Genomic DNA, 15,284 nt, shown 5'->3' with positions numbered 1-15,284 from the left:
CTAAAGAGTTTGGGAACCCCTGATCTAGAAGGATATTGTTGATGTTTTATTGTGTTCTTTCAGAATAAGACGTATTAATGATGTTTTATTGTGTTCTTTCAGAATAAGACGTGCGTCCAGACTCTAGAAGGCCACGCCCAGAACGTGTCATGTGTTTCCTTCCATCCTGAACTGCCAATCATCATCACCGGATCTGAGGATGGTAGGACACACACACACACACACACGCACGCACGCACGCACGCACGCACGCACGCACGCACGCACGCACGCACGCACACACACACACACACACACACACACACACACACACACACACACTAAGGTTGGAGGATATGGTGATAGTTCTTATCAGAGTTAAGAGTAGGCCTATAGCAGCAGCAGCAGCAGCTATGATGCCAAACACCATCTAAGTTTATTTTTATGTAGGCTTTGTCTTTTTATACATCATTGACTTTACATAAGCATTGTCTTTTTATACATCATTGACTTTACATAAGCATTGTCTTTTTATACATCATTGACTTTACATAAGCATTGTCTTTTTATACATCATTGACTTTACATAAGCATTGTCTTTTTATACATCATTGACTTTACATAAGCATTGTCTTTTTATACATCATTGACTTTACATAAGCATTGTCTTTTTATAAATCATTGACTTTACATAAGCATTGTCTTTTTATACATCATTGACTTTACATAAGCATTGTCTTTTTATACATCATTGACTTTACATAAGCATTGTCTTTTTATACATCATTGACTTTACATAAGCATTGTCTTTTTATACATCATTGACTTTACATAAGCATTGTCTTTTTATACATCATTGACTTTACATAAGCATTGTCTTTTTATACATCATTGACTTTACATAAGCATTGTCTTTTTATACATCATTGACTTTACATAAGCATTGTCTTTTTATACATCATTGACTTTACATAAGCATTGTCTTTTTATACATCATTGACTTTACATAAGCATTGTCTTTTTATACGTCATTGACTTTACATAAGCATTGTCTTTTTATACATCATTGACTTTACATAAGCATTGTCTTTTTATACATCATTGACTTTACATAAGCATTGTCTTTTTATACATCATTGACTTTATATAAGCATTGTCTTTTTATAAATCATTGACTTTACATAAGCATTGTCTTTTTATGAATCATTGACTTTACATAAGCATTGTCTTTATAAATCATTGACTTTACATAAGCATTGTCTTTTTATAAATCATTGACTTTACATAAGCATTGTCTTTATAAATCATTGACTTTACATAAGCATTGTCTTTATAAATCATTGACTTTACATAAGCATTGTCTTTTTATAAATCATTGACTTTACATAGGCTTTGTCTTTTTATAAATCATTGACTTTACATAGACATTGTCTTTATAAATCATTGACTTTACATAAGCATTGTCTTTTTAAAAATCATTGACTTTACATAAGCATTGTCTTTATAAATCATTGACTTTACATAAGCATTGTCTTTTTGTAAATCATTGACTTTACATAAGCATTGTCTTTTTATAAATCATTGACTTTACATAAGCATTGTCTTTTTATAAATCATTGACTTTACATAAATATTGTCTTTTTATAAATCATTGACTTTACATAGACATTGTCTTTATATAAATCATTGACTTTACATAAGCATTGTCTTGTTATAAATCATTGACTTTACATAAGCTATGTCTTTTTATAAATCATTGACTTTACATAAGCATTGTCTTTTTATAAATCATTGACTTTACATAAGCATTGTCTTTATATAAATCATTGACTTTACATAAGCATTGTCTTTATATAAATCATTGACTTTACATAAGCATTGTCTTTTTATAAATCATTGACTTTACATAAGCATTGTCTTTTTATAAATCATTGACTTTACATAAGCATTGTCTTTTTATAAATCATTGACTTTACATAAGCATTGTCTTTTTATACATCATTGACTTTACATAAGCATTGTCTTTATAAATCATTGACTTTACATAAGCATTGTCTTTTTATAAATCATTGACTTTACATAAGCATTGTCTTTTTATAAATCATTGACTTTACATAAGCATTGTCTTTTTATAAATCATTGACTTTACATAAGCTTTGTCTTTTTATACATCATTGACTTTACATAAGCATTGTCTTTTTATAAATCATTGACTTTACATAAGCATTGTCTTTTTATAAATCATTGACTTTACATAAGCATTGTCTTTTTATAAATCATTGACTTTACATAAGCATTGTCTTTTTATAAATCATTGACTTTACATAAGCTTTGTCTTTTTATAAATCATTGACTTTACATAAGCATTGTCTTTTTATAAATCATTGACTTTACATAAGCATTGTCTTTTTATAAATCATTGACTTTACATAAGCATTGTCTTTTTATAAATCATTGACTTTACATAGACATTGTCTTTTTATAAATCATTGACAGTGAGAGTGAGAGGGGGAAAAGCCAGAGTTAATTCAGCCAAAACCCCTCACTTAAATGTCAAATCCTCTCCTGACCCCCTGTAGTAACTCTGAGGACCCCCTAGGGGTCCCCGACCCCTTGTTGAAGACCCCTGGGATCCAGTGCTATTCTGGGCTGCAACTAACAAAGACCATCTTCAACGTGGATCAGTTGTGATCTTTATTTAGTTTTTATACAAGCGGACGCAGAAAACGTCTTTCCACAGAGACACTGTATGTGTTAAGGCTCTTTTCCACCGGCAGCGATAACGATGACGATAACGATTTAAAAAAGTGGGTTTTCAATTGAAGTGGATCGGCAGCATCCACTCAACACCGATACAGACAACGATAGCCGACAACTACATGGTTAGGATCAACAACGATGTGGTTAAGATCACAGTGATATGGAACTGGGTCTCTGACAAACAGCTCGAGGTGCGCTCTTCTGCGCGAGCGGCTGTTAATTGGCGCCTCTTCACATTGATGTCCGATAACTTTATCGGACATCAATGTGAAGGCATAATTATCGCTGTGATATTTTATGGCTATCGTCATCGTTATCGCTGCCGGTGGAAAAGGGCCTTTACAGTTTACAGTTTACAGTTTAGGCATTTAGCAGACACTTTTAATCCAAAGCGACTTACAATAAGCAGGTAATACATCACTATAATAAAAAAGATTAAAATGTCAGTACATCAACAGCAATATGACAAATGCAAATGAATATCAATCTAGAAAAAACAATATAATCCGTAAAGAAAAAGGTTTCTAATAAACATAAAAAAACAAATGCTAACTAGCTTCATGTATGGTCATTGAGTGTTTCAGTAGTGCTAAGGGTTTTGGTGGAGTCTGAAAAGGTGAGTCTTCAGTCCACGGCGGAAGCTAGCGAGTGAGTCCGTTGTGTAACATGTGTTACTGTATGTGGAAGGAAGATGAATCAGAACATCCATTGCTGCTTTTGACAGTCCAGTGTATAGAAACTGTACATATGGTTATGTGTATGGTGTGTGTGTGTGTCTTAAAGGTACGGTACGCATCTGGCACAGCAGTACCTACCGTCTGGAGAGCACTCTGAACTATGGGATGGAGAGAGTGTGGTGCGTCAGTGGGCTCAGAGGGTCCAACAACGTTGCCCTGGGTTACGATGAAGGCAGCATCATCATCAAGGTCAGAACACTAAACCCTATTAAACCCTAAACCTATAAACCAGGGTTCCCCAATTAGTTTTCCCCAAGGGCCGAATTATGTCTAGGGTACCAAGCCGAGGGCCACAACATTGAATCATGTCTAGGGTACCAAGCCGAGGGCCACAACATTGAATTATGTCTAGGGTACCAAGCTGAGGGCCACAACATTGAATTATGTCTAGAATACCAAGCCGAGGGCCACAACATTGAATTATGTCTAGGGTACCAAGCCGAGGGCCACGACATTGAATCATGTCTAGGGTACCAAGCCGAGGGCCACAACATTGAATTATGTCTAGGGTACCAAGCCGAGGGCCACGACATTGAATCATGTCTAGGGTACCAAGCCGAGGGCCACAGCATTGAATCATGTCTAGGGTACCAAGCCGAGGGCCACAGCATTGAATCATGTCTAGGGTACCAAGCTGAGGGCCACAACATCGAATCATATGTCTAGGGTACCAAGCCGAGGGCCACAACATTGAATCATGTCTAGGGTACCAAGCCGAGGGCCACAACATTGAATCATGTCTAGGATACCAAGCCGAGGGCCATAGCATTGAATCATGTCTAGGGTACCAAGCTGAGGGCCACAACATTGAATTATGTCTAGGGTACCAAGCCGAGGGCCACAGCATTGCAGGGGGCGACGGTGGCGTTCCCGCTACTCCAGCGACAGTTTTCGTCGTTGTCGGGTGAAAATTTGTATGTCCAAAACCGTTCGTTTTGAATTTATATAGTGAAAACAGACGATCTACAAGCACACTGACGGTTGCTTATCTCCCGATTAGGGAGTCTTACTGGTTTTTAACAGTTTAATCTCCCCTGTCTAGTTGGGACACCAACGGGAAGATCATCTGGGCCAAACACAGTGAGGTTTATATAAAATAGTAACATTAACACATCGGATGCCCAGAATTATTCAACGTTTACTTTGCTGGTGCCCATGGCAACCCGCCATTTTACCTACCTTCGAGGTACTGGAGAGAAAAGTAATCCTAGTAAATGTAATCCAAGCATGTCCTGTTTATTTCGCAAAAATCTTTTCTTTCAGTCAGGACCGGTTTTAAACAATCACGGGCCACAGCGTTTGTGTGACGGCCGGTAGAAAAGGCTGCGTTTTGAACATGAAAGTGATTTAAAAGCTAGATTAGGAGAAATCTTTACAGGGCAGTGAACGAGGCAGACAGCACTTCCCGGTCGTGTGATCCCGCGGTGCATTTTGGGAAATGGAGTTTGTTTCATCACCGCGGTAGCCAAGTACAGTAGCTACAGTACAGTATAGTTTACTGTACAACGCGGCAAACGCGTCGTTGGGAACACGTAGACATCAAAGAGATTGACGCGTTGCCGCCTCGTGGGCATCCGATGAGTTAACAGTAGTATATCTATATCTTATAGCTGGGTAGAGAAGAACCAGCCATGTCCATGGACACCAATGGGAAGATCATCTGGGCCAAACACAGTGAGGTTTATAGAGGTTATAGAACATTAACAGTATCTTCTCTAACATCTAGTTGGGTAGAGAGGAACCAGCCATGTCTATGGACACCAACAGTTAGGGGCTGTAGTAACAGTATCTTCTCTAACATCTAGCTGGGTAGAGAAGAACCAGCCATGTCTATGGACACCAACAGTTAGGGGCTGTAGTAACAGTATCTTCTCTAACATCTAGCTGGGTAGAGAAGAACCAGCCATGTCCATGGACACCAATGGGAAGATCATCTGGGCCAAACACAGTGAGGTTTATAGAGGTTATAGTATAGTAACATTAACAGTAGTATATCTATATCTCTTATAGTTGGGTAGAGAAGAACCAGCCATGTCCATGGACACCAACAGTTGGGGACTGTAGTAACAGTATCTTCTCTAACATCTAGCTGGGCAGAGAGGAACCAGCCATGTCCATGGACACCAACGGGAAGATCATCTGGGCCAAACACAGTGAGGTCCAGCAGGCCAACCTGAAGGCCATGGGAGACACGGAGATCAAAGACGGAGAGAGACTTCCTCTGGCTGTGAAGGACATGGGAAGCTGTGAGATCTATCCTCAGACCATCCTGCATAACCCTAATGGAAGGTAATACCTACTGTCTATACCCCCTACCCCATAAACTATCTACAATACCCCTACATCTAACCCTCTGGCTGTGAAGGACATGGGAAGCTGTGAGATCTACCCTCAGACCATCCTGCATAACCCTAATGGAAGGTAAGGTCTGTGAGATCTACCCTCAGACCCCACTGGAACACACACACACACACACACACACACACACACACACACACACACACACACACACATACACTTTCCTTTTCCAACAGTTTGGAACCGAGCAGCCAGTTCTCCACCAGTCTCACACCACCCTCCTTTGATGCTCTTCAATCTGAGCTAACACAGATATTATTTGTTGGCCGGTGGATCTCGCCGGGTCCTCCGAAGTCTGGAAATGACGCAGAAGGACACGACTCCTGCTGCTGTCCGCTTTGAGTAAATGAGGAAGTGATCCACGGTGGAAAACCAGTGATAAATCATAGTGCAAACCAGTAGGGTTGCAGCGGTACTCGATGTTACCGGTGTTACCGGTGAGCGAGCACGAGTACTTTACCTGCACACCGATAACACCGTTAAATAAAAAGAAAACTCATCCGCTGCTCTGCTCTGCCTCGAGGAACGCAGTAGAGATGTGACGTTCGCCAACGATACCGCTCTTTTGAACAGCTTTTAAATTAACGATGGGATTCGGTCCTCAATCGTGGGAGGCCGGGAGCCGTTCCTTGTGTGGGAGTGTGGAGAACAGATTAGGATCACTTTAGGCTATTCTTCAGAGCTCTAGAGATGTCATTATCAGTTTGTTTTAACCAGCAAAAAGTATTTGTTCTTTTAGAATGAAATGTTTTGGGGACCCGATTTAAATCTCCACGACCCAACCGTGGGTCATGACCCAGTGCTTGGGAAACAGTGATTTATACTGTGTGTGTGTGTGTGTGTGTGTGTGTGTGTGTGTGTGTGTGTGTGTGTAATTAACAGGTTTGTGGTGGTGTGTGGAGATGGAGAATACATCATCTACACGGCCATGGCATGGTGGTGTGTGTATGTGGTGGTAATGTATTGTCTATGTGTGTTATAGGTTCGTGGTGGTGTGTGGAGATGGAGAATACATCATCTACACGGCCATGGCTTTGAGGAACAAGAGCTTTGGTTCTGCTCAGGAGTTTGTCTGGGCTCACGACTCCTCCGAGTGAGTACACTTATCTTAACTCATCTTAACTTCAATAAAGTGATTTTCATATCTTCATAGATTGATAAATTGATTAATAAAGTGTTATTCATATGCTATCATAGATATGGTTGATTAATAAAGTGTTTTCATATGCTATCATAGATACGCCATCAGAGAGAGCAACAGCTTGGTGAAAATCTTCAAAAACTTCAAGGAGAAAAAGTCCTTCAAACCAGACTTTGGAGCAGAAGGTAAGAACAAGGCTTGGTTGATTTATTATAAGAAGAAGGCTTGGTTAATGTATTATAAGAACAAGCTGTGGTTAATTTATTATAAGAACAAGACTTGGTTGATTTATTATAAGAACAAGGCTTGGTTAATTTATTATAAGAACAAGGCTTGGTTGATTTATTATAAGAACAAGGCTTGGTTGATTTATTATAAGAACAAGGCTTGGTTAATTTATTATAAGAACAAGGCTTGGTTAATTTATTATGATGAGAAGATAGTTTGGTAGAATGAAGCAATAAGCCACACCTGGTATTTTCTAACGGCTGAGATGCGTGGTGAGATTATTATAAAATACAGGAAAGCACAAGCCTCGCGTGGCTTATTGCTTTTATAAAACGGTTACAAAATGGCAACATGAAAAATCATAGACGTGTACCAATTAAAACTGTTCTATTTCACTAATGAAAAATCATAGACATGTACCAATTAAAACTGTTCTATTGCACTAATAATTCACTAGTACTAAGAAAGCAGTTCACAGCTTCTTTGCCAACAACACAGGTGCAGATAATTGGTGCACTGTGGAAAGAAATAACACACCTGGGTTTGATATAAACTGATTTGTGCGTGTGTGCGTGTGCGTGTGTGTGTGTGTGTGTGTGTGTGTGCAGGTATCTATGGAGGCTTCCTGCTTGGTGTTCGGTCAGTGAACGGTCTGGCCTTTTATGACTGGGAGAACACTGAGCTGGTCCGACGCATCGAGATACAACCTAAACATGTATGTATAATATACTCTATATGTATTACTACTACTGCTGTATACTATACCTCTATATACTACTATACTACTATAACCCTAACCTTTTATGACTGGGAGAACACTGAGCTGGTCCGACGCATCGAGATACAACCTAAACATGTATGTACCCGTACTCTCTACCTCTATATACTCTATATACCTCTATACCTATTACTACTACTGCTACTACTATTACTATCTACTAACCCTAACCCTTTATGACTGGGAGAACACTGAGCTGGTCAGGAGGATAGAGATACAACCTAAACATGTAAATATAATATACCTCTATAATAGGGATTTCAAAAATGGACCTTTATCAAAATCGATTATTCTATAGCAATAATCGATTATTAATCGAAAATCGATTATTAATTATTATGATTTTTTAATAAAAAAAAAAAGAAAAAAGAAACGTTTTTCTTTCTTCTGTTTTTCGTTTTTTTTACTGGATTTCAATGCACATTTACATATGTACAACATGGCTCTTCAGGTAATTGGTAGCCTAACTACTACTCTTCATCTTTCTTTTTAGTGTGTCAGTGTAATCTCTCAAGAACAGATTCTGTGATGCTTACGATACAGAGAACGCTGTTTTCCCCTTTCTTTGATGATGGCTACCAAGTAAACAATCAAGCCTGAATCAATCACACCTGTGTCTGAGACAGGGGGGGAGGGGAGTGTGTAGCAGTCAGCTGCCACTCTGCTCTGCTCCTTCACTCTATAGTCCGGGAGCCGTGGGGGTGAACGTGGATTCGCCTGTAAAAGTTTTTTTTCTCAACTGATTCTTGTAGCTTGGGGTCACCTCTTAACTTTTTCGCCGCCGTTGACAGTCCTCACCGTCATTGAAAGGGTTAATACCATGGCGCCGTTGACGGTGAGGACTGTGAATCTTACTGTATATACAGTAAAGATATTATTACTTACTTAATGTCGCTCCGGTCCCGCTCGCATCGGTAATGTCGGCGATTTGTTTACAACGCACGTTGGGCGTGCACGCGAAGTGAAGCTCCTCAATGTTAAGTCAATGGAGAGGCCCATAAAGAAACTTCATTTAAACAAAATAGCCATTTTGAGACATTTTGCAGCAGATCTAAATGTAAACAAGGCACAAGGCAGGGCGCAGCCATCTTCCCTCTTCTTGTCCCACACTGTCATGTGACTAGATGACGTAATCGTTGCCGTCAAGTGATAATCCAAAAAAACAAAAACAACCCCCTTCCAGCCCTTCAAAATAATAGCGGCGGCCTATGGAGGAAACCACGTGGCACCGAGGCACCAAGCAACCTTCAGATTAAGAGGCAGTAGATGTGTTAAGGATTCAAGATGATGATCAGTCATATCCATTGAGCATTTTTTATTATTAACCCCTTAATGCCTGAAACACAAGAAATCCACCCAGGAGGAAAATACCCAGAAAAAGATTTTTTTTCTGGGTATTTAAGGAGGATCTGAGGGGTCTAACTAGGGGTTTGTCATGATGCTGAATCCATTGCAGGCATTTGTTTTGCACAAAAAACATTCTGTGGGCTAGAAATGGCCTCAGAAAATAATACACGTATGGGTGAGTATTCATGTTAGTCGGAGGCCTTAGGGTTTTTTTTCTCGTGCTAATCAGTCTAAAAGTGCAATATTGTGCACAGATGTAGCTCAGGGCATGCTCTAATGATTTAGCTAGGGCGCCCGAGTCTGCGACATTCGGGGTCGCCACAGCGGCCAAATCAAGTTGGGCTCCCATCGACTTTAGTGATGAAAAGTGATGAGTCAGATTTTTGTGGGTGCTGTGGTGACCCCGAAGGTCGCCGACTCGGGCGCCTTAGCTAAATCATTAGAGCATGCCCTGAGCTACATTACATGTAGCATTTAGACTGATTAGCACAAGAAAAAAAACCCTAAGGCCTCCGACTAATATGAATACTCACCCATACGTGTATTGTTTTCTGAGGCCATTTCTAGCCCACGGAATGTTTTTTGTGCAAAACAAATGCCTGCAATGGATTCAGCATCATGACAAATCCCTAGTTAGACCCCTCAGATCCTCCTTAAATACCCAGAAAAAAAATATTTTTCTGGGTATTTTCCTCCTGGGTGGATTTCTTGTGTTTCAGGCATTAAGGGGTTAATAATAAAAAATGCTCAATGGATATGACTGGTCATCATCTTGAATCCTTAACTGTTCTGCTGCTGTTGACGGCGCTCACCGTCATTGTAAGGGTTAATACCATGGCGCCGTTGACGGTGAGGACTGTCAATCTTACTGTATATACAGTAAAGATATTATTACTTACTGTACGTCGCTCCGGTCCCGCACGCATCGGTAATGTCCGCGATTTGTTTACAACGCACGTCGGGCGTGCACGCGAAGTTAACGTCCTCCATAGTAAATCCATTGAGAGGCCCATAAAGAGACCTCATTTTCTCCAAAAGGGACATTCTTATACAAAGGATGGTCTCCACTCTCCAGTACTGTACACAAACGCTGGGCGCAGCCATGTTCTCTTCTGGGCTCACACTGTCATGTGACTAGATGACGTAATCGTTGCCGTCAAGTGATAATCCAAAAAAACAAAAACAACCCCCTTCCAGCCCTTCAAAATAATAGCGGCGGCCTATGGAGGAAACGGCGTGGCACCGAGGCACCAAGCAACCTTCAGATTAAGAGGCACTATTAGTGTTAAGAGGTGACCCCAAGCTACAAGAATCAGTTGAGAAAAAAACTTTTACAGGCGAATCCACGTTCAGCCAAAAATCACCATTTGGCTCCCGGACTACTACAGTCTACACAGTTTACAGTTGGTGCTGGTGTGAATAATAAATCAATGGCCATTTACTATTATCATTAATACTATTATTAGCCTATATTTTGGTTGAAACTAACTAACTAAGCCAAAAAATAGTATTAAAAAAAATATATATATATATATATTAATATTTTTTCTATTATGAAATATTAAAATCGATTATTGATTAATCGATCGATTATTCGAAAATCGATTATTCGGTGACATCCCTACTCTATAATGTATTAATATGTATAATATACCTCTATACCAGGGGTCTTCAATAGGGGGTCCGCGGAGGTACTGCAGGGGGTCCGCGAAATTATTGCTTAAAAAAAAAAAAAAAAAAAAAAAAAAGATTTCAAAAAATGTTTTTTTTTTTTTTTTTTTACATTTATGTTAACAAATAAATCATGATTCTATCCATTTTGAATAGCTTGAATACATGATTACTATGCAATTGACAGATTGTTGATATTATTGACATTGGTTCTCAATTAATAAGTATTATGTTTAGAAATGGTAGTGGTACGGCCCACCCTGCTCGCTGTAACTTGTACTTGTTTAAAATAAAAAATATGTCGTAGCCCCGACCCCCCCACCCTTCGAGGTGGTAGGGGGTCCCTGCTCCATCTCCCCATCAGTTTGGGGGTCCCTGGCCTGAAAACGTTGAAGACCCCTGCTCTATACCTCTATAGGCTGTATGTCTCCAGATGTTCTGATGGTGTCTATAGCTGTTCTAATCTAATATACCGGTATTTAATCGTCTATATTTCTTTTTTATATTTGTGATTACCGTTAATTATCCATTTTAACGTAAAAAAAAAAAATCTTCTGTGAAACGTCCTTTAATTCTGTTGTATCCTCTATCATGTGTATTTGATATGGATATGGGTGATTTAAATGTAAGACATTTAATTATATCAAAGCATATCCACAAAGTGTTTTACTGGCTCTGAAGTCATGGTGTTTTGCGAGGCACCCAGCAGCAGTCGTATTCCTTCTTCCTGGTGTCATCGTCAGGTTGTCTTGGTGGGATGCGCTAGCGTAGGCTAGGACAACTAGTTGGTGTCATGGAGGATGAAAGTCTGTTTCCAAAGCCACGTTCCACCGCACCACCGTGGCTTAATGGCTACATTAAGTACATACGTGGGCACATGTCGGTTTTAAGCCTAACCATGAAGGAGAGCCCGATAACATGGAGGAAGCGATCTGTAAACCATAAAAAGATACCAGTTAGAAGTGCTAATACGACCCACCGCCCACAACTTGGAAATGAAACGACAGTGGCCAGTCCAACAGCAGCTGGTCTGGCCCGCCAAAGAGACACGTTGCAAGCTTGTAGATCTGCTATTTTCAGAGTGCAACACCCGAGCGCAACCAAACATAAAATGACATAAAATGTTTTACTGCGTCGATCTCTTTCCCACTATGTCCCTCCATGACATTTTAGTCTTTCTTGATGTTCCAAAAGCTCTTGTTCTTCATTACGGTGTGGCGGTTTTCATAGTAAACTTGCGACCTACGGTTGCAATCATATCTTCTAGATCTTCTGGTCAGACTCTGGGGAGCTGATGTTCTAATGTAATATAATATAATATAATGTAATATAATGTAATGTAATGTAATATAATGTAATGTAATGTATCATATCCTATAGATCTTCTGGTCAGACTCTGGGGAGCTGATGTTCTAATGTAATATAATATAATATAAGATAATATAATATAATGTAATATAATGTAATGTAATGTATCATATCCTATAGATCTTCTGGTCAGACTCTGGGGAGCTGATGTTCTAATGTAATATAATATAATATAATGTAAGATAATATAATATAATATAATATAATGTAATGTAATGTATCGTATCCTATAGATCTTCTGGTCAGACTCTGGGGAGCTGATGTTCTAATGTAATATAATATAATATAATATAATATAATATAATGTTATTTAATGTATCATATCCTATAGATCTTCTGGTCAGACTCTGGGGAGCTGATGTTCTAATGTTCTAAATATAATACTAGTAAGACACCTCAGGGTGACATGCAACCTCGCCCTAAAGGGCGCGCCAATTCTTGACTATCTGGCCAACCACAGTGTTTCTCTGACGATTCTAGTTGTTATCATTCTGGGGGGAGTTTGTTCATGTTTTTTTGAGGGTATCAACCCTAGGAGACACGGGGAAACATGCAAACTCCACACAGAAAGGCCCTATCGCCAACCCCATCGAGGGTGTGAGCGATGGGGCCTAAACATGGAAATGTGGAGAACACTATATATGGAGATAGTCCAGTCCATCATGTCATAATGGGACTACCGTCATAGACAGTAGCCATTGTTAGGCCGGAGTCAATGGCTGTGTCTATGACGGTAGTTCCATATGACATATTGGACTAGACTATCTCCATATATAGTGTTATCCACATCTCCATGTTAGGACTCATATATGGGCATAAAAAGTATGTCATTTGACATCACTTCCTGTACAGACAGTCAGCCATTGACTCCGGATTAACAATGGCTACTGTCTATGACGGTAGTCCCATATGACATATTGGACTAGACCAGGGGTCTTCAACAGGGGGTCCGCGACCCCTAGGGGGTCCGCGGAGGTACTGCAGGGGGTCCGCGAAATTATTGCTTGAAAAAAAAAAAGATTTCAAAAAATGTTTTTTTTTTTTTTTTTTTTTTTTTCATTTTCCACATTTATGTTAAAAAATAAATCATGATTCTATCCATTTTGAATAGCTTGAATACATGATTACTATGCAATTGACAGATTGTTGATATAATTGACATTTGTTCTCAGTTAATAAGTAGTATGTTTAGAACTGGTAGTGGTACGGCCCACGCTGCTCGCTGTAACTTGTACTTGTTTAAATAAAAAATATGTCGTAGCCCCGACCCCCCCCACCCTACGAGGTGGTAGGGGGTCCCTGCTCCATCTCCCCATCAGTTTGGGGGTCCCCGGCCTGAAAACGTTGAAGACCCCTGGACTAGACTATCTCCATATATAGTGTTATCCACATCTCCATGTTTAGACAGCCAATGACTTCGGCCTAACAATGGCTACTTTCTATGACGGTAATATAATATAATATAATGTAAGATAATATAATATAATGTAATATAATGTAATGTAATGTATCATATCCTATAGATCTTCTGGTCAGACTCTGGGGAGCTGATGTTCTAATGCAATCTATCTATAAATGCGAGAAGTCTCTGCGTGTCTGTCTGTCTGTGTGTCTGTAATCCACGTATCTCGAGAACCGTTCGTCCCACCGGCTTCAGATTCGGCACGCACGTTCCCCGCCGCGGCACGGAGTGCAGTGCCGGGTCTCGACCCGACCCGACGTGCGGTTTTCCCGAACCGGCGCGAAACGTTTGGAATCTCCTTATGCGGGGTTGATTGTTGACATCAGGCTGTTCCGGAGGAAATTGGCGAAAGCTCTGACTCATTGTGACATCACTTCATAAAAGGCTCTGACATCACGTACGCCACATGAGTCAACAAAAAATCTCTGTGAGTGTGTATGTATGTATGTAATCCGCGTATCTCGAGAACCGTTCGTCCCACGGGCACGCGCGTTCTCCATATATGGGCATAAAATGAATGCCCCCATATATGGGCATAAAATGGATTGCAGACAGACAGATACAGATATCTCCATATTAGGGATGTGAAAAAAAATCGGAAATCGACGCGTCGATCGACTCACGCTCACCGCGACTCAAAAAGTACGAGTCGAAAAGTCGAAAAATATATATATTTTTTTATTTTTCAAAAGTTTTTCCCCCAAAAAAGGTTTTAATCGTTCAAAAACGTTATAAGCGTTAATGTTTTCCATATGTGAGAGGACCGTGTGTGTGTGTCTGTGTCGGAGACGAGTGCATGCCTGCATGTGTTGTGCATTCGCATGCATGCGGCGCTAGTCAGGTCCGCGGACTACTGGTTGAGAAACACTGCTGGACCGGGGCACCGGGCTGATGTGCGCGTCATAGCAGTGCGCGCTGACTTGCCTGGCTGTATCAACTCTATGGACTGGATGCTTTTGTTTACCTCCTGCCTCTGCATGCACGCTTGACACGAAAGCTCGCTTGTTAATGGCAGCGTCGCCGTTGTGTGCGATGATCACAAACCACACGTCGTTAACGTTAATGCGACACACCGGGGATATATGAGAGCGAGCGGTCAGCGCTCCCGCACGTTCCATGGACTTATGACGTTCCATGGACTTATTGTCACTCCGCTTCTAGTCTCTAGAGAACAGACTCCATGCTAACAAGGAAGAGCAATTATGTATTATCATTATTATTAGGGCTTTGATGCAAGTTCTGATGGGTGCAGCATACGTTGTGTTGTTTAAAGTAATGCGCCGTTGTGCTGCTCTCCTCTCAGCTGCTGCTTAGCGAAAAAAAAAAGTGAAAAAAGTCGATCGACGCGTCGATTTTCGGCCGCGACGCGTCGATTCGCCAATAATGCGTCGATTAACATCCCTACTCCATATATGGACATAAATGGACAGAGGCAAACAGATGGTCAAAGATCTC

At 40.3% G+C, this 15,284-nt stretch overlaps 1 protein-coding gene across 2 annotated transcripts in view; it reads left to right on the top strand.

Moving 5' to 3' along the window:
- Positions 1-15,284, top strand: part of LOC308285640 (coatomer subunit beta') — a 67,422-nt gene that overhangs the window by 20,160 nt on the left and 31,978 nt on the right. For both annotated transcript variants that reach the window (XM_080726470.1, XM_080726471.1), the window contains 6 exons: positions 103-202; positions 3,523-3,665; positions 5,566-5,765; positions 6,817-6,927; positions 7,072-7,160; positions 7,812-7,918. In XM_080726470.1, coding sequence (XP_080582596.1) covers positions 103-202; positions 3,523-3,665; positions 5,566-5,765; positions 6,817-6,927; positions 7,072-7,160; positions 7,812-7,918 — 750 coding nt within the window. The remainder of the gene's footprint in view (positions 1-102; positions 203-3,522; positions 3,666-5,565; positions 5,766-6,816; positions 6,928-7,071; positions 7,161-7,811; positions 7,919-15,284) is intronic.

This window comes from Nannobrachium achirus (assembly GCF_963921795.1).
Source record: "Nannobrachium achirus genome assembly, chromosome: 5".
Classification (NCBI taxonomy): Eukaryota; Metazoa; Chordata; class Actinopteri; order Myctophiformes; family Myctophidae; genus Nannobrachium; species Nannobrachium achirus.
The sequence above is the reverse complement of the archived record's forward strand: the minus strand, read 5'-3'. Positions and strand labels throughout refer to the sequence as shown.